Consider the following 26,565-nt stretch of genomic DNA (forward strand, 5'->3'; position numbering starts at 1 on the left):
TGCTTCACATTTGTTTTTTTATCTATCACTTTCCACCTGTCTTACATCCAAAGGTGTTGCCTTTTTTTCTCCTTTCCTCTCTCCTCTTATACTGGAGCTACAAATCCAAAGGTGCCTTGGCAGGTACCTTGCTCAAGTGACCGTAAACCGTGGGCTGGCAGTGAGTGTTGGCAGCTATCCGACTGCAAAATCCATCAGAGGCAAGTCTGATCCTTCACTTACTTAGCCGGGTGTCTGATACATGCTTAAAAGTATCCAAACCAAGCTGAGAATTCCACGCATCCCAGCTTTCTGCCGTCTACTCGCTCGAACTCTCTTCCGGTTTCTCTCCCTGCCCGGACAGTATTAAAACCCTGTCTCTCCAACTGCGCTTTCATTCAACATCCTCAAATTCCACTTGCTTTCCTCCCTTCTCAGGGAGGACCCATTGTCTTTCCGAAGTGCTCCAAGACGTTCATCCTATGTCAAAGGCGCTATACAAGTGCAAGTGATTATTGTACCAGTGTCTGCAACCAGGTAACAGAAGCCAAGCCAATGGTACCTCAAGCACCGATCAGCGTCATCCAAAACATCCAGCCACCTCCGACAAACACACCCCACATGTGCTGTGCATGCTCATGCTGTGGTAGTTTAACATTCAGTGAGACGCTCCATTTGGTTTTTATTTTCATTAATAAAAGAAAAAAAAACCTGCAATAATTCAAGCGTGTGAAGTACCCGGACAATTGCGCAAGAAAAGCAGTGCATGGCGCTAAACAAATACCGTGCTAGGCAAAAACCAAGCGGACAGGTCTGCGATACACCATTTCCTTACAATTGCGTGCAACTGCAGATGAGTTTCACATACAAGCATACTCACAGGTTTACATTCCTATTTGTATTTCACTATTTTCCCAAGCAGCGAACATTCATAGGAAATAAAAACATTAAAAAGATTAAGTTTTCCTTCCCTTCTATCGTTTTCCACCTCACTTAGGACGGCATCGTCAAAAGCAATTAACCCATTCACTCCCCCTCCACGAAAGTTATAATCTCCTCAGCACTTATTGTTGGGGTGGTACAAACTCGCTTTTTAAAAACATGATTAGAAGAGTTTCTCCCTTCCTTCCTCCCCCACCTCCAAGCTTAAAGGACGAAATGGAAATTATAAAACATTTACCATAAAATAAAAAGTGAATGTTGACTCTGTGAGATGCCATCCAGTTAGTGAATGTTTCTTTGGCAAACTGAAAATGGTCAATTTAATTTTATAGGTTTTTTTATACAAAAGTTGACCTCTTTGCGAGATCAAATTGACTGTAAATTTTAGGTCGCTAACTATACGTCGACAGCAGCCTCATTGAGATGTCTCAAACATTCAGGCTGTGATCGCAACTTTCAGGAGAGGAGGTTTGGGAGGAATTTTTTTCCCCACAATGAATATTTGGTAAAGTTTGAGTGGTGCCACTGGGGGTGAGAAATCACATTTAACCCAAATACTTTGCAGTTTGTGTTGATTCTGTGCCTCTTTTGCGACACAGTTTAAATAAGCCCTTTTTACGTTGCACCCAACGTATTTGCACTTAACAGGTGGTTAGTGCTGGAGTTTTACAGCACTCAAAATACTCTCCCCAAGTACAGGTTTCAAAGCGGGAAAAGCTTATCGTTTTTCACGATTCGAAATAGACTGAGAATTTCACACACTCTTGGTGCGTTTCACCAAAATCTCAGCGATAACAATGCCCACAATGCTTCAGCTATAATTCCAGCAACACACGAATACCTCTGTAACCAATGAAACACTTTGTCATAGAACCATGCAACTCCATCATAAACAAGTCCATGTCACGGCATGCACTATATTGTGTACCAGTAACTTAGCACAAGCCAAGACAATACGTAAGCTGAACGGTTTTCGAGACTAAGATTTTGTATAACAATATTTTGTTGATAACGGCACTGAATTCTGTGGCTGATTTTGAAACATCCCCATTTAGACGTTTAAAATCATATATATATATATATATACCCTGAAGCTTCACATTTTTTTTCCTTGCATTTGATATAGCGCTTTTCACGTCTTCTAGACGTCCTAAAGCGCTTCACAGAATATACTGTAAAGTGAATTGACTGTATATTTGTGGGCGAACGCGGCAGCCAATTGCGCACAGCAGTGTCCCACAAACAGTCATGGATTGAAAATGACCAATTTATTATTGTTTTGGTTTTTTTGGAGGGATTATTATTAGGCATGTGGAGTAAGGAAACTTGCCCAAGGTTTCGCCCTCTGCCTGGAATTGAACCCAGGTCTCTCACTTGCAAAGCGAGTGCTCTAACCACTGAGCTACAGGACTCCACAAGGACTTTTAATGTTTAATGAATGTTTAATGTTTAATGAACACACAGAAATACAACACTATTTAATGTAAACAAGTATTCCACATAACATTGTATACTGGTCTCCGTTTACAATACCTACATATATAAACGTAATCCATACTTCTCTTTTGTATTACGCTAGGAAAGATAGCAACAAGTATTTCTTTGTAGAGAAAGTAAATAAACCATTGGAACTAATTGCCAGGAAGGATGGGTTGATGGTAAACCTGGCTTGAGGTTGTAAATGGTAAGACAGCAACATGAGTATTCTGTAAGGATGAGCATAATAATCCTTGCATTTGAGATAGTGCCTTATCATATCAGTGAGACGTCGCAAAGCGCTTCACAGAATATATTGTAAAGTGGATTAACTGTGTATTTGTGGGCAAAATGCAGCAGTCACACCCAGGTCCCACAAACAGTCATGGATAGAATGGGCAATTTTTTTTTCTTTTGGAGGGATTATTATCCCCAGAAAGCGATTGGCACAATCAGCTAAAAAGCAGTTTCCTATTTATTGCTAGGTAAACAGAGGCGGGTGGAGTAAGGAAACTTGCCTAAGGTTTACGGAAGGTTTCGCCTTGCCTGGGAATCCAACCTTGTGAGGCAGGTGCTCTAACTACACTATGGGACTCCGCCCAAACCACTTGTAATCTTGTGAAATACAGATGCCATTATCTTTACCCTTAGTTTTTTTTAAAAAATAAAGTAGTTTGGTCTCAGGTACCAGAATAAGAGAATGCAGTTGGGGAGCAACTTTAAATTGGATCTCACAGAATCAATCTCTGTGGGTGTAAAGAACACAGGCCCAAAGAAATTTCACAGAGGACCTATTGCATGCACCTGCTCAATGGACACAAATGGATGGAGTTTTTGAACTTCACTTAAAATCTGAGAACTGAGGAATCTCAGTTACCTACCTCTTTGGGAAGTGAGGTCAGACGATTTCTGTCCACGTTAAAGTTCGTCAGCTTCCGCAGTTTCCCAATACTCCTGGGCAAACTCTAAAAGATCATAGTTTTTAGAGTTACACAAGCGCGGAATACTTATTCAACACAACAATCTAGTTTGACAGAAACATTACTGTACAGCATTAGGATTCTGAAAGTTTCTCAAATAATATTAAATAATAATCCCTGCATTTGATATAGCACCTTGTCACGTTGTTGAGACATCTCAAAGCACTTCACAGAGTATACTGCAAAGTGAATTGACTGTATGTTTTGTGGGCGAAACACAGAAGGCAACATGAAATTTGCAGTGCCTGAATACTATGGAATGCATCAAATTTTTATTCCCTTCTTTGCTTCAAAGACATGTATCTGCAAAACCAAAGACTAAAAACTATTCTGGAACGAGCAATTTCTTCTGGGGTTTTCAATGCAGAAACACTTTTCTATATAAAGAAAATGTGAGACATAAAAAGACCTCTTTCTATTTTACATGCAAAATCAACAGTTCCACAGAATACTGATTTACAGTCCACTGGGAAATAAATATTCTGTACACAAATCCCCTCAGGGCTATACAGTTCTTTTTAGATGAACAGAAAAATGCAGAACTCTTCAGTCATGGAATTTAAATTTGATTTGTACGCTGAGCAAAGAAATCTCATGTAGCAGAGGAGGTGCCTTCAAAGTCAATGCAATCTTTCTCAATTTTAATAATAATAATTCTTGCATTTGATATAGCACCTTATCATGTCATCGAGACATCTCAAAGTGCTTCACAAAATATACTGTAAAGTGAATATACTGTAAAGCACTCCAGGACCCTACCTGGCACGGCAGCCAATGCTCACAGCAGTGTCCTACAAACAGTCATGGATTGAGTGACCATATTTTCTTTTCCTACTTTTGAGGGATTATTACCCCTGGAAAGCGATCCGCCAATCGACTAACAACTGGGTTCCTACTCACTGTGAGATAAACAGAGGCATGTGGAGTAAGGAAACTTACCTAAGGTTTACCTAAGCTCGTTTCCAGCACAGATACGAGTGGCTGCTTGACCTTGTGTGCTGTAAATTTCTATGATTTTATTATGGGCTCTACTGATGCATCTCAGGAAAAAATTACTCTGACACTTTGCCACCCCCCTGCCCCCCGCCAACTCCCTACTTGCCAAAATGTCACCGCTATATCGCTCCACAGCCCGCTTAACAAACATCAGTTATTCAATGGTAACCGAATGTGCCCAGCAACACAGGAACCCTCGTATTTCAAGTAACATTCGAGCACCTCGGTCTGTAATTGTGGCTATAGAAGTCAATCCCATTGCTAACCAGATGTGCAATCTGGGGCTACAACATGATCCAGTAACCCCTCAATTGTTTTAATAGACTAGTTGACCACAAGCTGTTGGATGGAAATACTCACCACCAATTGGTTTTCTGTAAGTACAAGTTCTGTGAGGTTCCCACACTCCCCGATAGCTTCAGTCAGCTGAACAAGACGATTCTGGTCCATCTTCAGGATTGAAAGCTGCTTCAGTTTTCCTGCAGAAGGAAAACAGTTAAATAGAAGGAAAAGTTCCAATATACTGCATACGATAATAATTGTTACAACACAATGACGTCTATAAAGTTCAGCGACTGTGCATTTTATAGGCAAACTCAACAGCTAATGTGCACACAGCAATGTCGCACAACCAACCATGAAGTGAATCCATCCATTTTATTTGGAGGATTGTTGGCCACGACGCTGGGTGAAATTCCCTTCTCTTTATGTCCATCATTGCAGACTGACACGACTTTGATTCCTTAATAACAATGAAACAATAACCCTTGCATTTGATATTGTGCCTTATCATGTTGAGATGTCTCAAAGTGTTTCACAGGATATCCAGTGAAATTGTGCTAATTTCAACAAGAAAAACTTGCAATTATAAAGTGCCCTTCTCGCAGGGCAGTGTCTCAGAGCGCCTAACAATGGCGGAGCTTGACTCTGAGCCGTGGGGCGGAGGTGGCCGTAAGCACGGCCGAAGAGGAAGCTTTTCAGGCGGGACTTGAAAACGGGAAAGAGATGGGGCAAGGCGAAGGTTTTGAGTGTTCCAGAGTTTCGGGACATAGTGGTTGCAAGTGCGACCTCCATTGGTCAGTTGCGAGGGATGAGCCAGAGGCCAGTTGAGAGGAGGCGCCGGGTGGCGGATTGGGGAGTGAGGAAGTCGGAGTGGTGGGGAGGTGCCAGGGAGTGAATGGATTTGAACACGAGTGTGAGGATCTTGAAGTCGATCCATTCGGTGATGGGGAGCCAGTGGAGCCTGGGCCAGAACTGGTGAGATGTTGGGTATGGAGTTTGGTCCGGGTCAGTATGCAAGCGGCAGAGTTCTGAATGAGTTGGATCTTTTGAATAGTGGAGCCGGAGAGGCCGTCGAAGAGTGTATTTGAGTATTCCAAAAAAGCGGTGAGAATCGCATACACGAGGGTTTCAGCTGTGTTTGGGGTAAGGTCGGAGGCTGGCAATGTGGCGTTGGTGGAAGAAGGCGGATCTGGTCAGGGACTGCATATGGGGGAGGAAGGACAGCTGGAGGTCGAACTGGATGCCTAGATTGCGCACTTGTTCAGTGAGTCTGAGGGAGAACCCAGGGAGGTTGAGGAGTTTAGATCCGCAGAAGTGTAGACATTGACGGGAGCCAAAGAGTATAGCTTCCGTCTTGTCCATATTCAGCTGCAGGAAGCTGGCACTCATCCATATCTTGATGTCTACCAGACAAGCTGATAGATCAGCAGACCTGGAGTTAATACTGGAGCAGGCAAAGTAGATTTGTGTAACATCCGCAAACATGTGTCTGCGGATGACTTCGCCTAGAAGGAGCATATAGATAAGGAAAAGAAGAGGACCAAGGATGGAGCCCTGGGGTACCCAGTGAATTTGACAGTGAAAATTATTCAATAAACTGAACTATTCATATAACCAGACTAAACATAACAGGAGATTCATCATCCAAAGTTCCAAATTCTATTCAACCAACCAAACTATTCAATTATCTGATATTCAATTAACTGAATTTCACTGTATTGTAAAGTGGTTTGACTGTGCATTTTGTGGGTGAATTTGCACGCAGCAAACTTTAAGCTCTCATCCGAAGAACAGGACTTCTAACAATGCAGCGCAACCAAACACTGCACTAGAGTGTCAGCCGGGACTATGAATGGAATCAAATTCATGAAAGAGGATTTCAATACACATATTAACCCAGAAGCCAGAGAGCTACCAAATGAGCCAGGCTGATGTGAAGTTGCAACTTACTTCATGGCTTAATTCACAAGACTTAAGGCTTCTAAAAACATTCTGTATACAACAGTCAATATCAGCTCCCTCAAAAGACAATTACAATTCACAGACCATGATGTACCATTAACCACCAAAACAATATTTGGGATAAGGTTCTAAACATTACCTCTAATTATTGTAATATAAGCAATACAAGGAAGGACCATGTAGTTTGTCTTGGTTCACACATTTCACCTGTCGAGGGGAATATTGGGGAGGAAACTTTTCTAACCTAATGTATTTGGGAGGTGGGGGGGCTAGGAGGGTGGGCGGGGAGGAGAGACACTCATTCAAATAATAACTTGGGCTTAGCTGAGGCAGAAAGGAATGGATCTGTACAGGAGGGGAATAGGAGGGATAACAACAACAACTTGCATTTATATTGTGCCCCTCTCACAGCGTAACATCCGCGAGCATTTGGCAGTGGCGGAGCACGACTCCGAGCCGGAGGGAGATGAAGGTGACTGTAGACACGGTCAAAAAGGAATGTCAACTTCAAGATCCTCACACTCGTGTTCAAATCGCTTCACTCTCTGGCACCTCCCTACCTCCACATTCCCCAATCCACTAGCAAGTGCCTCCGCTCAACTGGCACCAGCCTCCTGCTTGTCCCTCACACCATCGGAGGTCTCGCTTTCAGCCACTATGCCTAAAACTCTGGAACACTCTCCGTCAATCCCTCCGCCTTGCCCCCTCTCTCCCCCTTTTCAAGATCCCCTGAAAACCTTCCTCTTTGCCCATGCTTACGGCCACTTCACCTCCCCTGGCTCGGAGTCAGGCTCCGCCATTGTTAAGAACTCTTGAGACGAAACCCTGCGTGTAGGGCGCTATATAAGTGCAAGTTGTTGTTGTCTTCAGGCACGACCTGAAAATAGGGAAGGAGGGGGCAAGGTGGAGGGATTGAGGGAGACTATTACAAAGTTTCAGGGCATAGTGACTGAAAGCGTGGCCACCGATGGTGGAATGGAGGGCATGAGGTACAAGCAGGAGGCCGGAGCCAGTTGAGTAGAGGCAATGGGTAGTGGGTTGGGGAGTAAGCAGGTTGGAGAGATAGGGAGGTGCCAGAGGATGAAGGGATTTGAAGAAGAGTGTAAGATATTGGAGGCTCATGGAGTACAAACACCAGCACAGACAAGTTAGGCAGTTGGCCAGTTTCCATGCTGTACCTATGTAATTATACAGCGCTTTTCATGCAAAATTAACACTACCAAAGCGCTCTTCACCATCAATTTGTTTAGAAATTCTACTTTGTTTTTCTCCACATGAGATTGCCCTCAAGGTATCCAAGGGCAATTCAAGGCATGATCGCAAGCCAGAATTACAGGTTTTGCTACGTTCCTTGTGAGGAAACAGTTTTCCGCAATAAAACAACTGAGATTGAAACTCCGGAGCAGAAGATCACAAAGCTAAACAACAACAACAACAAACCCACTGGTCTCTCACTCTAAGATGCAGAGCACGAGGGAAAATGCATCACATCTGTAGTACACCCGTTCTTCTCCAAATTGTAGAACATCTTTCATTGCACTCGGAGCGCTGCAATCAACATTCAGAAGTGGATGGAGCTGAGCAGAGTCAAGAGAGCGCGGGGCGGAGCCGAGGCCTAGCTGCGGGTCATGGACTGCGCTTGTAAAAGTCACAAACGACATTCTCTCTATCTGTGACCAGGGCTCCCTTGTCCTCCTGGACCTCTCCGCCACGTTCGACACAGTCGATCACGGCATCCTCCTGCACCGCCTTTCCTCCGTCATCCACCTCAGTGGGACCGCACTCACAAACCACCAACAGTACATCTGCACAAACGGCTTTTCCTCCCGCTCTCACCCGGTCACCCGCGGGGTACCCCAAAGATCCATCCTTGGCCCCCTCCTCTTTCTGATCTACATGCTCCCTCTTGGGGATGTCATTCGCAGACATGGGGTACACTTCCAAATGTATGCGGACGACACCCAACTCTATTTTTCCACCTCTCTTTGCGACCCCCAGTCCCCTGATGTTCTGTCAGGCTGCCTGTCAGACCTCAGGGGCTGGATGAGCGCAAATTCCCTTCAGCTGAACTTTGACAAAACGGAAGCCATACTCTTTGGCTCTCATCAACATCTAAAATCTCATGGTTCTCACCTCCTCCACCTACCCAACCTCCCACTAAAACTCTCCGAACCCATACGCAACCCCCAATTATCCTTCCTCCCCCACATCCGGTCCCTCACCAGCACCGCTTTCTTCCACCTCCGATGCATTGCCCGTCTCTGCCAATACCTCACTCCAGAAGCCGCTGAAACCCTGGTCCATGCCTTTGTCACCTCTCGGCTGGACTACTCTAACGCCCTCCTCGCCGGTCTCCCATCCACTACCATCCATAAAATCCAAATCATTCAAAACTCTGCTGCCCGCATTCTCACTCGCACCAAACTCCACGCCCCGATCACCAAGTCCTTGCCAGTCTGCACTGGCTGCCTGTCCCAGAGAGGATCGACTTCAAGATCCTCACCCTTGTATTCAAATCCCTCCACTCCTCTGCACCCCCCTACCTCTCTGACCTCCTCTCTCCTCAAAACAGTGCCCATTGCCTTCGTTCCTCCGGGTCTGGCCTCCTTCTTGTCCCTCGAGTCCTCCGCTCCACCCTCGGCGGCCGTGCCTTCAGCCACTATGCCCCGAGGCTCTGGAACTCCCTTCCTCACTCCCTTCGCCTCGCTCCCTCTCTTCCTATTTTCAGGTCTCTGCTGAAGACCTTTCTTTTTGACCGCGCCTTTGGTCACCTTCCCACCCTCCCCCACCCCCGGCTCAGTTCCGGGATCCGTTACTGTGAAGCTCTCTGAGACGCCGTCCGACGTGGAGGGCGCTATATAAATCCAAATTGTTGATGTTGTTGTTGTTGGAGGCCAACACCCTCAGCACCAGAGCTGCCTAACAAGCCTTCTCTGCAAGTCTTTTTTAACCATCAAGCGCAGGATACAGAACCACGCTGGGTCACGACTGCAGTGTTCAGGAATCAATACCCAAGATCTATCTCCACATTTCTGTGCAGCACATCAATAAGTCAAGAGAGTTCTCACTGAGCAGGTTGTTAAATAGGGAACTTGGTGTTCAGTTACTTCTGCTCAGCTCTGATGTTTGGCACAAATATCTGACAAAGAATTCATTCATTCTTTCATTCATTCATTCATTCATTCATTCAAGTGCTCCAAGATGCTACCCTATGTGAAGGGTGCTATATCAATGCAAGTTGTTGTCGTCGTTGTTCTTGAAACCTGGCCCTAATACCTTCCGCAGTATTAGGGGTAGGTTGTGTCCCTAAGCAGGATACAATCCCTCCAGGGAGAGAGTGCGCACTCCATCCCAACATCCTATCATAGAATTCTCAGTTTGGCTTGGATAGCCTTTCGCATGGTGAAGGGTCAGACACCTGGCTGACCAAACAAAAAATGTTCTTGAGGCTCACTCGAAAAGACATTGGGCTGCCTGAGACAGGCCACTTTTAATGACTTGGGAGGTCGGAGTGTCTCAGAACGTTTAACAGTGGCGGAGTCCGACTGTGAACTGGGGGGAGGGAGGAGGTGATTGTTAGCACCTGAAGCGCATGAAGAGGAAGGTCTTGATACATACAGGTCTGTCATACATACATTCAAGCAATTTCACCTACCTACGCCAACTGGCAGAACATCCACTAGGTTTTGTGAGACCAGCAGATCAGATAGCGAACTAAGTCCACTGATCTCTTCCGGAAGCTTCTCCAGTTTATTTTCTGACACATCTAAACACAGCAGGTTCTTCAGATTCCCAATCTCCTGTTGGAATTGAAATAAACCACAGTTCATAAAAGCACAATTCATATCAATTTCCAAATCCTGATGATAATAATAATAATAATTCTTGCAGTTGATATACTGCCTTATCCTGTCTTCGAGCTGTCTCGGAGCACTTCACAGAATAAACTGTAAAGTAAATTGACTGTATATTTCTGAGCGAAAGGCAGCAGCCAATTGCATACAGCAGTGTCTCACACACAGTCGTGGATTGAGTGATCAAATTATTCTTTTTTTTAAAAAGGGATTATTAACCCCAGAAATGTGATCTGCCAATCGACTAACAACCATGATCCCACTTACTGCTGCGTAAACAGAGTTGTGCAGAATGAGGAAACCCGTCCTGTTCGGGAATTGAACACAGGTCCCTTCGCTTGCGAGGCGAATGCTCTAACAAATACGCTTCTGAAATCCACATTTTTTTTACTAATTTGCTGCAAAATCTCAAAACATTCTACACTGGTTGGCAAATGGTAATTGAGAGGAAGAGATGGCTAGCTACCAAAGGTTTTTAAAACCTTCTTCAACCCCTCCAGTTAGTTCAGTAACAGCAGCCAGCCAACTTCAATAAAAGATCAGTGCTTTTTCAATTCCTCCGGGAAATGCAGGAAGCACTGAAATCTGTGTGCCAAACATTCGTCCACAACGCCAGCAACTGCACATTTGGGAATAATGAAATTGAAAGCTACTGGACGCAGTGGATCTCAAAACTTTTCATCCTGGTAGTTTGGGCCAAATATTCAGAAAATGCAGAAAAACACACTGTAGCGTATATAATAATAATCCTTGATTTGATATAGCGCCTTGTCAAGTCTTCTAGAAGTCCCAAGGCACTTCACAGAATATACTGTAAAAGTGAATTGACTGTATATTTGTGGGTGAAACGGGGCAGCCAATTGAGAACAGCAGTTGTCCCCAAAAAGTTGTGGATTGAGTGATCAAATTATTTTTTATTTATTTTGAAGGAATTATTTCCCCCAAAAAAAGTGATCCACCAATCAACTAACAACCGGGTTCTTACTTACGGCTAGGTAAACAGAGGCGTGTGGAGTGAGGAAACTTGCCCAACTTTTCACCCTGCCAGGAATCAAACCCAGGCCCTCTCGCTTGCGAGGCGAGTGCTCTAACCACAAAGCTATAGGACTTCAGTATATATATAGGACTCCAGTTTCATTAAAAAAAATTGACAACTAAAGTTGGACCTATTGAAATTCATACCACAGAAGAAGGTCATTCAGACCACTGTGCTTGTGCGGGCTCTTTTAAGAGTAAACCTCTCAGTCCCACATACCTGCCCTTTCCCCATACACCTGCACACAATTCTTTTTAAGTATTTCCCACTCATCTTCCATTAACCCTATAAGTCAAAGCCCTAACAGGTAGGGTGGTCCTAGTTAGACAAGCAGCGGGAAAGCCTGCCAGACAGTGGCAAGCTATGTGGTTGTAGCTGGTTAGACTCCAGCAGTACCCCAATGCACACTTTGGGGTCCCCAAGCCTTGGCTCTTTCCAACCTATGCCTAATATTCTCCGGAACTCGGGAAGCAGGAAGCATTCCTCTAGGGAGATAGTGTGATTTCCATTCCGATACAGATCTCAGTTTGGTTTGGACACTTAAGCATGAGGATGGGTTTCTACATGTGTCAGACACTTGGCTGACCAAAAAAAAAGCAAAATCTGGAGAATGCAATCTTTCTCCCAGGAGAGCTGGGGTGGTGTGGGGAACGACACAGGTTCATAGAAGAAGGCTTTAGTACCATTAAGCTGGGCACTGGGATAGGGCTGAAATGTAACCAGTAAATACAAGAAACTGGTCCAATTCCAATGTTGCATCCAGCTAGTGTGGTTCTCAGGACTTGAGTGGGAAGAATCCCTATCCTCCAAAGTCGTGTCCCCTTTTGATCAATGACCGTCACAGATAAGTATTGTGTTCTGTTCTGGGCAGCACACTTTAGGAAGCATATCAAGGCTTTGGAGAGGGTGTAAAGGAGATTTACCAGGATGGTACCAGGAATGAGGGACTTCAGTTATCAGGAGAGGCTAGAGAAGCTGGGATTATTCTCCTTGGAGCAGAGACAGTTAAGAGGAGACTTAATAGAAGTTTTCAAAATTATGAGGATATTCGATAAGGTGAATAAGGAGAAATTATTTCCACTGATGGGTGGGTCGGTAACCTGAGGACACAGATTTAAAATAGTTGTTTTATTAGTTAAAATAGTTGTTTCTTTATTTAAAAAGAAACAGATGAGGAGAAATTTTTTCACGCAGCGAGTTGTTCGGATCTGGAATGCATTGCTTGAAAGGGTGGTGGAAGCCAATTCGCTAACAACTTTTAAGAGAGAAGTAGATAATTATTTAAAGAGAACAAGCTTGCAGTAATAATAATACTTGCATTTGATAGAGCACCTTATCACTTCATCGAGACGCCTCAAAGCATTTTGCAGGATAAAGTGGAGTGACTGTGCATTTTGTGGGCAAAATTCAGCAGCTAATTGCTCACAGCAATGTCCCACAAACAGGCACGAAAGGAACTGTTTGTGGGACATTGTAGAAGGAGTATTTTTGTAGTCAGATACCTGTATCCTCCAAAACACTAAATAACTGGAGTAAATCTAGATGCAGGGGAAATTTCCCTCCAAAGGAAGGCGGAGGGTGGGGTGGTGTTGGGGAGGAAGTGGGAGAAACAGTAATGGCAAAATAAACTTACCTTAGGTAGTTCTAACAACTGATTCCCATCCAGCCACAGGTCCTTCAGACTTATAAGTGCTCCAATAGATTCTGGCTGCAACGACAATTTTGAGATTTAAAGAAAAATTCCGAAAAAAGAACCAAGAAGATAAATAATAATAATAATAATAATAATAATAATGCCTGCACTCAGTTAAGAATTAGTAGTGTAAAGAATACTGATAAAGAATAGTCAGCCACGTAAACTCGACATCCACCCCCACCCTCCAAGCTATGGCTCTTAATCAGCCATGTGAAGTGCTTTGAGATGTCCTTTCAAAGAAACAAACAAAAAAACGACCTTATTCGCCACATCTATCTTTTTGCAGTTACTGTATATTTGGCCAGAACTATCGCAAGTGCAGTGGAATCCGTTGGAACGTGCTTCATTCTAACGCAGACTCGATTGCGATGTTAAGCCACTCTGCAGTGCTCCAAGACTATATCCTGCATGAACAGCGCTATATAATTGCAAGTTGCTGCCCTGTCCTTTTTGATCGTTCTTACGGTCACTTCCAACCTCCCGCTCCCCCTGGCTTGGGGTCAGACTCCGCAACTGTCAAGGGCTCTGGCACACCTCCCCGCGTGAAGGGCTCTATATAAATGCAAGTTGTTGTTGTTGTACTAACTGGACCACACATATTGCAGCGATGCACTGGCACAGACTAATACAAGCACAGCCACATTAAAACAGAAGAGTCACAGACAAATATACACACAAGTAAAATCTTAGCATTTTCGCGATGCATTTTAAGGCCAGAGTAAGCAAAGTAATACTCTGTACCCTTCTTAAAAATGATAGAGGTCACCTGGTGGCCGCGCTGGCTGACTGTGGCGCCGTGGCATCCTGCGTCATAGAGCACGCACGTAACCAAGCAACGGCAGGAACAAAATAAAGAACACAGACGAAGCTAAGCCACGGCAACAACAACATTACATTTTTTAAAGCGCATTTCAAGTCGGGAGGATGGCCTAGTGATTATAAATTATACATTTGTATTTATCATTATAAAGATGCCTAAGCGAAAGTCAAACCTTTCAAGGATAATTAAGTGTGTGTGTCTGCGTGTCAATCTACATTCCATATTGGATCCTTTGATTGCAAGTGTAGCTGCAATGGATATATTACAAATATATATATCTTATAAAAAATATTATTTTGTGACTGTCATATACCTATGTCCTCCAGTCACTGATTCCCCCAACCGGTGGAAATAGGTTCTGCTCATTTACCATTTATCAGTAAAGTGTAGTGACTGTGTATTTGAAGGCAAATGCAACCATGCTTGTACCAATTTCTACCAGTGCTTCGACTTCAGTATGTGTAGTCAGTTTGTAGCCAATTTGCGGACAGCAATTTCCCACAAACAGCCATGAAGTAAACAACCATTTTTTTTCCCGGAGTATTGTTGGTCAGGAGACTGGAAGAAACTCCCTTCACTTTTCAGTGCCATGATCTTAAATGTTCACCTGAACGTTCAAGACAGACAGGTCCTGACAGCACCTCCAAAAATGCAGTACTCCTCCAGCCTAAACTGTGAGCTCAAAGTCCCCAGAAGGAGCTTGAACCTACAACCTTCTGACTCAGAGGCAAGAGTGCTACCATCTGAGCCAGATTGACACCCATCCTTCCCCTCTTTCAAGGCACGTCTCGAACATACCTCTTTAACCGTGCTTTTGGTCATCTTTCCCTTCCCCACCCAACTTAGGTCCCTATCCAGCACTGTGAATGAGCTTTAGGGCGTCCTTCTGATGTGAATGGTGCTATATAAATGTAAATTGTATTGTATTGTAAAACAGGATTTATGTAAGATTGAACAGCACTGCCTTGAGGATACATGAGTCCTCAGTTATCCAAGGTGATGTGTAGACATGTTCTACCTAGCCTCTGCAGCTGAACCCCTAACGGGTAAATCAGTCCTAGCTGGACAAATGTGTGTTGTTGCCATACATTTGATAATGAAAAGCATTGACAACAGGGAGCTGGGAGCAAACTAAATGTCTTGGTCTGTAACAAAGCATTGCTGAGTAAATTAGGCCAGAAAAAGTGGACCATGGCAGGCTTTCCTGTGACACATGCCAGTAACATGTTGACTCCAATACCAATTACAACCGCCTCAGTGTGTTAAACTCACGTTTGCCAAGAAAATAAAATCCATCATCTCCCTTTGATTGGGAGACATCAAAAGAAGTCTTTTATCAGGGAACAAATAATTAGATTTACGAGTTTACATTTAAAGATTCTTTAACATCCATTAAGATCTGTACCCACTATGGTAGTAAGGGAAGCACTTCAACTATAAGGCCCTTCAGTCAGTTTGATCTCAACCTCCAACCTAATACCTTATAGAATTATAGAATCAAGCTGTTTCTTAAAAGAGTCCAGTGTCCTGTCTTAAATGTTCATCCTGGTAACCCATTACCCTCTGTGCAAGGTTCCTAATTATACAGCCAGCTGTAGTGCTAAGCTACTCAATGGCATTTCAGAGTAAAACTGAGTTATTTTAGTACTTCCAAGAACACATCTGCAACCTCAGAATACTCTTCATCACCCAACATCACCCGATTAAATACTTTAAATGCCAGAACATGCCGTTACTTTCAATAAATGCAAAGCAACAACAACAAATTACATTTGTTTTGCGCGCTTTGAAATGGAGAGGATGTCCCAAGGCGCTGGTCGGTCAAGGATTTGTACCCGAGCTGAGGGTTGGGATCAGGAGGGATGAAATCCCAATTGACCATTGTAATGGAATTGGAAAGACTCAGGGATAAGTATTCAGTATCCATTTTCCAGTGTGTCATTGAGGAAAAGTACATTCGATAGTACACACTTAAGAAGCAAAAATTATCCAAATTTTTCAACGCCTTTTGAGGTTAGTGGAGCTATTATTTTTGAAAACATTTTAAAATTTGGGAGCACACAGGCATATTCCAGGAACAAACTATTCCGATGGAAAGTGGAGGAGGAGCAAGAAACTCCATGGTAAAGAACAATAAAAATGCCATTCTCCTCTTTCGCTTGGGATAAAGTAACAGTTGCACGTGATAAAGGGCCTCACCACATCAAAACATCTCAAAGTATTTTATATAATTATATTATTTAATATTATTATTACAATAAATTCCTTTGAAGTGTAATAATATCAATAATCTTTAAATTTTATTTGGCACCTTATCCTGTCTTCAAAGCACTTCATGGAATATACTGTACAGTGAATTGACTGTATATTTTGTGGCGAAATATGGGCAAAGTATAGAATTTCAGTTTTCTACCCCAATTCCTCAGCGCAGAGCAAACATGTTTTAATTACGGTATTTCGATCCCGAGACTTCAACTGCACAAAATCAAGCCAACGGGGATATTGCTCGCAACGCTGATGGGATATAAAATAATGAACAGCTGTCTGCTGCATTTTTTTTCCTCTATATTAAAAATGATCCAAAAATAGAGCGATTACAACCATAGCTGAAGAAAACACAAAACAAAACCAGTGAAAGGGGAAGGTAACACACTTAAAGCTCGATATCTTTTAATGCTGCTTTTTTCAGCGCCTTGGGACGTCCTCCCAACATGAAAGGTGCTATACAAATGTAATCTTGCTGTTGTTGTACTTTTTTTTTGCGTCTGCATCACGACTCGTGGGCTACTACCCACTGCCAAAAGTGTAACATAAAATGGACAACTAAGTAACAGTACAAAAATTGGAATATGGAGAGCAATTCCTCTGGATAGTTTTATCTAATGCTTAGGCATCTTTACAATGATAAATACCTGGAGGAAGTGGTCTTCACATGCCAATGTAATAATCATAATAATAATCATCATCCTTGCATTTGATATAGAGCCTAATCATGTCTTCGAGATGTCTCAAAGCACCACACAGAACATATTGTAAAGTGAAGTGACTGTATATTTTGTGGGCAAAACCCCAAAATACATCAGCAAGCAGTACAACATCAGTACAATAGTACATCCCCCCTTAGCTCAAGCGCCTAATCAGCATTGTGATGCACTTCCAAAGTGAAAGGCACAATGTAAATGTATTATACATTGCAACAGAAGCAACTGGGCCCCCAGTCCACCAAAAAGAGGAATGTTCTACCCCAGAGAGTTGCAGAGGGAGAATCAATAGGGATGCTTAAACAAAAGACAGAGAGAAAAAAATAACTCATGCATTTGATATAGAATCTTATACAGTCGGGAATATTTTGAAACGCTTCACACAATACAAAGTCTTGAGATCGCATATTTTGTAGACAAATGCGGCAACCAAATTTACATAGACAGCCATGAAGTGAATAACTAATTTTATCTGGGACATCATTAGCAAGGACACCTGTGCAAACTTGCAGATAATTTGTGAAAACAACAGCATTTATATAGTGCCCTTCACGCGGGGTAGCGTCCCGCAGCACTTGGTACTTGAGTAGTGAAGGTATTAAAAGTCCTGTAGCTCAGTGGTTAGAGCACTCGCCTCGCAAGCGAGAGACCTGGGTTTTAAATAAATGCTTACAAAAAAAAATGTGGTGACTCGATCTATGACTGTTTGTGGGGCACTGCTGTGCGCAATTGGCTGCCGCGTTTCACCCATAAAATATACAGTCAATTCAGTTTACAATATAATCTGTGAAGTGCTTTGAGATGTCTCAACAATGCGATAAGATGAATTATCAAATGCAAGGATTATTATTAATTATTATTATTATTGGCTCTTGACCCTAGGACATCTATTGCAGGATGCTTCACCATCTGATCCAAGCTTTCCTAAGTTTCCTAAATATTGCTGCACCTTGGGTGCGAGCAAAACATTTCACTCTGTGCACTGGAGCGTCTCCTGGAAGCAGAGCAGCTTAACCTGTACGTTCAGTTGTCCTTTTTGTTGGCTAGTCCAAAAATATAAGCTCGCTAGTAATAGATCTAAAAGGGAGGATTAAGAGGAACTCCTTTAAACAGAGGGTGGTGATGAGAACTTGGAACTCACTGCAAGAAGTTGTGCATTACACACATTTAGGGGGAAACTTAATACAGACATAATGAGGAAGGGAACAGAGGGAATTAGAACGGGTTGAGGCTGAGGATTGAGTATAAACACTGGCACAGGAGGATAAGTTAGGCTGAATTGCCTGCTTTGTCCTGTAACTCTTTGTAATTCTTTTCACATTGTTTTCAGGCAAGGGTGCACAGTGAACCTCACCCACACCTGGACATACCAGACAGCTCAGCAGGAAGCTGTGTAAACAGGCTCTCTGCCGACGTCTGGGGGTTAACACGCAGCCTACCTGGAATAAACATGCTGTAGCCATCTGGAGGAAACTTTCTCAGACACTCTGTACTACAGCCCACAGGGAAGGAGGTAATAAAGTCAGCCCTGCTGAGCCTTGCCTACCAGATATGGCAGGAGTCCACAATGGATCTAGCAAGGAACACTGTCTGTCCTCTCTACATCGCCACAACTTGTCTTTGCTGAGATGGGATACAACTTTGGTCTTCTTTCAACTGGCAAATTCTTATGTTCTAACAGATCTCCGCACCCCCCAGAGTGTGCATTTTCCAAAAGGGACAGTGCTTCCACAACCAGAGTGCGATTCCTAACTGTATGTGAAGGTTGGATTAAAGAGAAAGCAAGAACCTGTACTTATTGTATTTTCCATCATCCAGGCCATTGCTGACCGTGCCTCACCAGATTCAAGCAAAGGAGGATCCAAACTAAACTCCAACATCATTGTGCCTGAAGCAAAATCCACGTGCCTTGGCACCAGTCTGTGCCAGAGATAGACCTCAGTTTAAGCAAACTGATGGAACCCAAAAGAAGAGAATTTGCATTTTTGTAACATTGTAATCATATTAAGTCTCCAAGTGCATCACATGTAATTACAAAGATAAAATAATCCTAATAATAATCCTTGCGTTTGATTAATTATTGCCAAGTGTGTTGCCTTTTTTTTGTGGATCAACATACGAGGCATTTCATGCACAGTAATGTTCCGCAAGCAGCCATGAAGTAAATGAACAATATTTTCTGGAGGATTGTCAACCAGTGCAGTGGGAGAAATTATATACACATCTCATCGTGAAGACGGCAGCTCTGGCAAAGCAGTGTTCTCCGAATGCTGCATTGTAGTGTCAGCCAAAATACAAGGTGTGGGGGGACCATGAGGGGAAAAAAAAGCCAAATAAAATTCCTCATTGACCTTTGCTTGAATTAAACGAAGCATTTACTTAATAATAATAATCTTTGCATTTGATATAGCGCTTTTCACGTCGGGAGGACGTCCCAAAGCGCTTCACAGAACACACTGTAAAGTGAATTGACTGTATATTTGTGGGCGAACGCGGCAGCCAATTGCGCACAGTAATGTCCCACAAACAGTCGTGGATTACAAATGACCAATTTATTATTGTTTTTGGTTTTTGGAGGGATTATTATTAGGCTCTGTGTGGAGTAAGGAAACTTGCCCAAGGTTTCGCCCTGCCTGGAATTGAACTCAGTTCTCTCTCTTGCAAAGCGAGTGCTCTAACCACTGAGCTACAGGACTCCCTCAGTTCCACATTATCCAGTGTCTGAATGTTACATGCCGGTAATCTGGAGGCACGTTACAACATGCGGTAACGGCCCTACAAATATTCCATTCCACTGTATCCTACTCACATATCATCGTTACTGCACGGTTAACAGTCCCAACCTGTGCAGACAACCGAGTTCACAATGGAAACTGTGGGTGGGCAAAAGGAAGTGCTCTGATATATATTGCACGCTTTACAAGAATAAATTACAGAGGGGCATGGATCCAAGGAGGGGAGGTGAATAGGGTCTGCATTTATAAGCATAACTAACCCAAATCAGATATACTCTTGCAGTTTATAGCAGACCGCCCTGATTTTTTCCTTGTCCTCCTTCAATTTTGCTTAAACCCCACATATTTTGTTCATTAATATGGCACAAACAGGCAATAACTATTGCAAAGCAATATCATATTCCATCCTATTTTTGACTCTTTCTTTTTTTTAAACAAATTGAGCGATCCAGTCTTGAGCCTTCCTGGGACAGTTACATTTGTCCGCAAATTATAATAATAGTCACAGTTGATTCAACGCCTTATGTCATCATGACATTATGAAGCTTTTCACTTATGTTTTTTTTCCTGTGCAGTATAACTGCTGTATATTTGTAGGCGAACGCAGCAGCCAATCTGACAGATTTCTGCTGGCTTTTTATTTCCAGCTATCAGCTTGCAAATGTCTCGTAAGAGCAGGAATTTGAACAATGGCTGGGGAAAAATGAAAGCCTATTCAGCCGTGCAGCCTGTTAATCTTACAAGTCATCTTAACTTGATGGGATCAAATTCCAGCTCAGTGTCCCTCCCTTCCTCCACCTAGTAATCACTACTAATAATACTCAGTTTTAATGCCCTAGCAAGAAACTGCGGGTAAACCTTAGTTTCGGTACAGCCCATGAATTCTGTTGAAAGGAAAATAACACAATGGGGCCCATTATAACGTGCTTCATTGTCATGCAAATTCAGTTTAACCCTGTTGTCCTGTAGATCCCATTCGACGTGAATGGGCTTCATGCACGCTGGCTGGATTTTCAAGCTAAAATGGATGTCTTCTGGGTTATTAGGTCGCTGCTGATTTTGAGACGTCCTCCCGACGTGAAAGGCGCTCTAAAGATGTAATTTTGTTGTTGTTGTCACTTCCTGCTTTGTTGGGCATTCAAAAAGCGATTCAACAGAGACTTACTGACCCGGAAGCCGATTTCCGAGGCAATAGATCGCCATGAATGTTATGCATTGCAAACCATACCAATCCAGCTGGGCCCTTCACTCAGCAGACACCAGCCTACTCCATGTCCTCTGCCTTCCACGCTACAAAAAAATAATTTGGTCACTCAATCCACGGCTGCTTGTGGGACAATGCTGTGCGCAATTGACTGCCACATTATGTCCACAAAATATACAATCAATTCACTTTATTCTGTGAAGCGCTTTGAGACATCTCGGAGATGTGATAAGGTTCTATATCAAATGCAAGGATTAGTATTATTATTATTACACCATCGACGTGGGGCGTCTTTCAGTCTATCTGTCCCCGCTCTCTGAAATTGCATCTCACCCCCTCCCTCATCTCTTTCAAGATCTGTCTCAAGATATTTCTCTTTAACTGCTCCTTCTGTCGTCTCTTGACCTGGAAGCCAGCTTTTTGTTTTAGTGAGGCCAGCTATCAAAGCTTGCTACAGGCAGGGATTTGGATCCCAACACCTGCTTTATAATGAAGCTGCACTGTATTGCTGCTTTAATTGGAGAAATATTAAAAGATATGGGAGTGCAAACATGGGATTGAGATTAGACTCAGATTGGAAAAAAAATTCAACGCAACATTGATAATAATCCCTGCATTTGATATATCGCCTTATCACATCGTTGAGACATCTCAAAGCGCTTCACAGACTATACTATAAAGTGGATTGACTGCATATTTTGTGGGCAAAAAAATAATTGATGGGATGGTCCAATTATGTGTTGTAACATTCCACGATAAATTCTTAAATAGTCCACTTCCTGTATTCTCTCTCTCAATCAAATCTCGGTATCCTTCCACGTCAGGCTGAAAGAATTACCTTTGCGCTCCTGAAAGGTACACACAGCTGTTTCATCCAACAAGCATGAACACGACAATTACTGCAGGCTTCTCAATCCAACACATCCCCCGGAGAGTTTTCAGTCTCTCTCTGACATTGAAAACCCTCTGAAACACTCTTCAAAAGGTTTGTATTACAGGGATGTGGTACAACGGTGAACTTTAAGGGATGACTAGTTCTAGATGTTGATGCATATGTGAGGGAAAAGGGAATTGAAGGCTGGAGACTCATGTGGAGTAATAATTAGTACCAGTGTGGAATGGTTGGGCCAAATGGCCTGTTTCCGTGCCATATCATTGTAAGTAACTACATTTTTTTCTTCCCCTCTCCACACCCCCACATCCCCATTCAATACTAAATAACAACTAAAACACCAAAGGAATCCCTAAAAAAATACAACATATGAGAGCTTTATAACAAGGCATAAACAACAACAACATAAAAATTACAGTTGTAAAGCGCCTTTCACATCGGGAGGACATCCCAAGGCGCTGGACAGTTGGGGAGCAGGACCTGAGCATGGGGGGGAGGGGGTGGGGGGGCAAGGTTGGGATGAGGGAGGGCAGGTAGGAGGGCGGTTGAAAGCACAGTAAGAAAAAAAGGGTCTTGAGTCGTGCCTTCAAGGAGCTAAGAGAGAGAGGAATGCAAAGGGATTGTGGGTTGAAGGGTGGGGGCAGAGAGGCTGAAAACCCAGCCGCTGATGTAGGGTGGGTCAGGCAGGAGACATGGAGCAGGCTGGAGCCTGCTGAACGAAGGAAGCGAACAGATTGATAGGGGTCAGCAGACCAGAGATGTAGGAGGGGGCAAAACTGTGGAGGACCTTGAAAGTGAGGATGAAGATTTTGAATCCTATCCTCTGGGGGATGGGGAGTCAGTGGAGCCGGGTGAGGATGGGGGTGATGGGGTCATGGAGCCTGGTGCGGGAGAGGACACGAGCTGCAGAGATGATATGCAGCTTATGGAGGGAAGAGTTGGGGAGGCTGACAAGCAGGAAGTTTCTGTAGTCGAGCCTTGAGGTGAAAAGTGCATATATGAAGGTTTCCATGGCCTGAGGGGTGAGGCAGTGGTGGAGTTGGGCAATGTTGCGGAGGTGGGATCATGGCACAGATATGGAGGAGAAAGGACAGTTGAGGATTGAACAAGATGCCCAGGTTCCTGACTGGTTTGGTGAGGTGGAGTGTGCATCCGTGGATGGTGATGCTGCCAGTCCCTCAGGTGCTGCTGCGCTGGCAATCAGGAGGGCCTCGGTCTTGCTGACATTCAGCTGTAGAAAGTTGGCTCTTATTCAGGACTTGGTGTCTGACAGACAGTCTGTCAGGACGTCAGTTGTCCTGGAATCGAGGGTGAGGGGCAGAGAGATAGAGTTGGGCGTTATCTGCCTACATGTGGACCTGTTTAAAGGTCCACTTGCTTAATTTAATTTGTCACACATCTTACCTGCTTCACATGCTACTCATTCTGACAACATTCAGGTAATTCAGGTCCATCTTAACCATTTTCACCACAGGTCCTCCCTCAGAACTGGTCGTTTCCAGTGAGAAACTGATTTGAACAGTGCCTTCCCAGAACATGGCCTGGTGTCCGGACGCCTGTCTCAAGTCATCTCTGGGTCAGAATGTTGTGGGCTCAAACGCTAAACCGGAGCTTCAGCTCATAGCCTGGGCTGATGCTCCAATGCACCAATGGAGGAGCCTTGCATCATCAGAGATGTCGCCTTTCAGATTAACACAAGGCACAAACCAAGTGTGGGTATACGTTAATTGATTCCCATGAAAAGAAGAGCGAGTTTCTCCCAGGGCCTTTGACAGCAATGACCTAATAATAATCCTTGCATTTGATATAGTGCTTCATCACGTGTTGAGATGTTTCAAAGCGCTTCACAGAATATACTGTAAAATGAATTGACTGTATATTTTTGTGCCAAACGCGGCAGCCAAGTGTACACAGCAGCGTCCCACAAACAGTCATGGACTGAGTGACCAATTTATTATTATTTTTTAAGTAATTATTACCCCTGGAAAAGCGATCCGCCAATCGACTTCCTACTTACTGCTGGGTTAGGGTTAGAACAAGGCGTATAGAAGGAAACTTCCCTAAGGTTTCGCCCTGCCCGGGAATCGAACGCAGGTCCTCTCGCTTGCGGAACGAGTGCTCTAACCACTACTCTACAGGACTCCATAATACCTGTGAAGCATTTTGAGACGCTTTGACATGTTAAGGGACAATAAAATTACAAGTTTGTTCTTTCTTACCAGAATGGCCCAAGGTACTCTCAGCCATACAGTGTCCACTCAAACACGTTCATTTTGTCGGTGTGCATTTCCTTTCGCAGCAAAATTATGAAGGTGGGGAGGGGGGAAAGAGAGGATGGAGAACTTACTTGTGCTAAAGGTAATATATTAGCATGGATTGGAGAGTGGCTAACAGGAAGAAAACAGAGAGTAGGGATAAACGGGTCCTTCTCAGATTTGCAGGATGTGACTAGTGGAGTGCCACAAGGATCAGTGCTTGGGCCTCAATTAGTTAGTCTATAATCAATGATTTAGATGAGGAAATAGAACTTAACATATCTAAATTCGCAGACGATACAAAGATAGGTGGGAGAGTAAGCTGTGAGGATGACACATGAAGAATGCAAAGGGAAATAGACAGGCTAGGTGAGTGGGCAAGAAGGTGGCAGATGGAGAATAATGTGGGGAAGTATGAAGTTATTCACCTGGGTAGCAAAAATAGAAAAGCGGATTCTTTTCTAGAGGGGGAGAGACAAGGTAGTGTCAGCGTTTAGAGGGGATTTAGGTGCCCTTGTATACCAGTCACAAAAAGTTAGTATGCAGGTACAGCAAGCAACTAATGCCATGTTGGCATTTGTTGCAAAAGGGATAGAGTACAAGAGTAGGGAAGTCTTGCTGCAGTTGTATAAGGCCTTGGTGAGACCGCACCTAGAATATTGTGTGCAGTTTTGGTCTCCTTATTTAAGAAATGACATACTCGCCTTAGAGGGGGTGCAGCGTAGATTCACTAGGTTGGTTCCTGGGATGAGGGGGTTGACCTATGAGGAGAGGTTGAGTAAACTAGGCCTATATTCTCTAGAATGTAGAAGAATTAGAGGTGATCTTATAGAAGCCTATAAGTTTCGTAAGGGTCTTGACAGGGTAGATGCCATGAGACTGTTTCCCCTGGTTGGAGAATCTAAAACTAGGGGTCATCGTCTCAAGATTAAGGGTCAGCCTTTTCGAACTGAGTTGAGAAAACATTTTTTCACTCAGAGGGTTGTGAATTTGTGGAATTCTCTACCCCAGAAGGCTGTGGATGCTCAGTCCTTGAACATATTCAAGACTGAGGTTGACAGATTTCTAAAAGATAGAGAGATAAGAAATATGGAAATAGGGCAGGTAAATGGAATTAGGTTAGAAGATCAGCCATGATCTTATTAAATGGTGGAGCAGGCTTGAGGGGCCGAATGGCTTACTCCTTCCTGCTCCTATGTCTTATGGTCTTGTGGTCTTATGGACACAGGCAGTATAAAAGCACAAGTTCTCTCTTTCCTGGCAGCTGTCCAAAGACATCACGAGGAGAGATCGGCTGAAGGTCACTCCTGCTCCCTCTCTCAGGGGCAGTAGCTCGAATCCAGGGGAAACGAATAACATCTGCTGATCTCGGAAAAAGTTTTAAATAAATGCTTACGAAAAAATGTGGTCACTCAATCCATGACTGTTTGTGGGACACTGCTGTGCGCAATTGGCTGATATGTTTCGCCCACAAATACACAGTCAATCCACTTTACAATATATTCTGAGAAGCGCTTTGAGACGTCTCAACAACGTGATAAGGCGCTATATCAAATGCAAGGATTATTATTATGATACGATACAGTACCAAAATTCGCTCCAACTCATCTGTGCCAGTGTTTATCCTCCACATGAGCCTCCACCACCTTCTATGCCCTCTGTTCCCTTCACTCTCAGGTATACATCAAGCCAATAACACTTCTTGAAGTTCTACCCAAACAAAGAATAGAGTCAAACACTGCACACAACTAAACACCAATGGTGTTGCCACCTTAGCAATGGACCGCTGACACGTTGACTGTATTGACGGCACACTTTCTGCAGTAGAAAATTACCTGTTTTGCCCATTTTTAAAGTGAATGGCACCCGTTTACCAGTGCTTCTGAAACGAAGCTGGACTGTGACACAGCTAGTGTCATATTTGGAACAACAACAACTTGCAATGATACGGTACCCTTCAAGGGGGAGGTGACCGTAGGGAAAAGGGAAAATTAGGCGAGGAAATACTTCTGTAAACATTGACCAGCCTTCGGTCTCCTTGAGGGTACAAGCGCTCGTGGACCACAGCACGTCAACAGCAAAGCAAAAATAAACACCACAGAGGAATCCCCAGAGTAAATTAAACAAATTTGCTGTGTTTAAAAAAAAGCAAATCAGCATTGTGTTAAGGCTCAATGCCATGTAGCAAAGAGGATCTAATAATAATAATAAGCATATTTTACCAGCCTTGCAGGGCAAAATACTAACGGCCACAGTCACCCACACAACACAATCACTATACTGGACTACAATTACCTTGAAGCGTTTTGAGTTGTTTCGACATGTTAAGGCCCGATACAAAATGCAAGTTCTTCCTTTCCAGAATGGCCCAAGTTTCTCTCAGGCACACAGGGCCCACACATCACACTCAGTTTGCCAATCTGCATTTCCCTTCCTGGTTTCAGCAGAAAATTAAATTAGGGCAAGTCAAACCTG

The 26,565-nt window shown here is 43.6% G+C and overlaps 1 protein-coding gene across 1 annotated transcript in view; it reads right to left on the reverse strand.

The window, feature by feature from the left end:
• lrrc1 (leucine rich repeat containing 1) overlaps positions 1-26,565 on the reverse strand; it is a 103,001-nt gene that overhangs the window by 16,950 nt on the left and 59,486 nt on the right. Inside the window, exons 7-10 of the mRNA XM_042333006.1 lie at positions 13,141-13,215; positions 10,273-10,417; positions 4,734-4,852; positions 3,279-3,362 (exon numbers count right to left, since the gene is read on the reverse strand). Coding sequence (XP_042188940.1) covers positions 3,279-3,362; positions 4,734-4,852; positions 10,273-10,417; positions 13,141-13,215 — 423 coding nt within the window. The remainder of the gene's footprint in view (positions 1-3,278; positions 3,363-4,733; positions 4,853-10,272; positions 10,418-13,140; positions 13,216-26,565) is intronic.

This window comes from Callorhinchus milii, unplaced genomic scaffold, assembly GCF_018977255.1.
Source record: "Callorhinchus milii isolate IMCB2004 unplaced genomic scaffold, IMCB_Cmil_1.0 Scaffold3, whole genome shotgun sequence".
Classification (NCBI taxonomy): Eukaryota; Metazoa; Chordata; class Chondrichthyes; order Chimaeriformes; family Callorhinchidae; genus Callorhinchus; species Callorhinchus milii.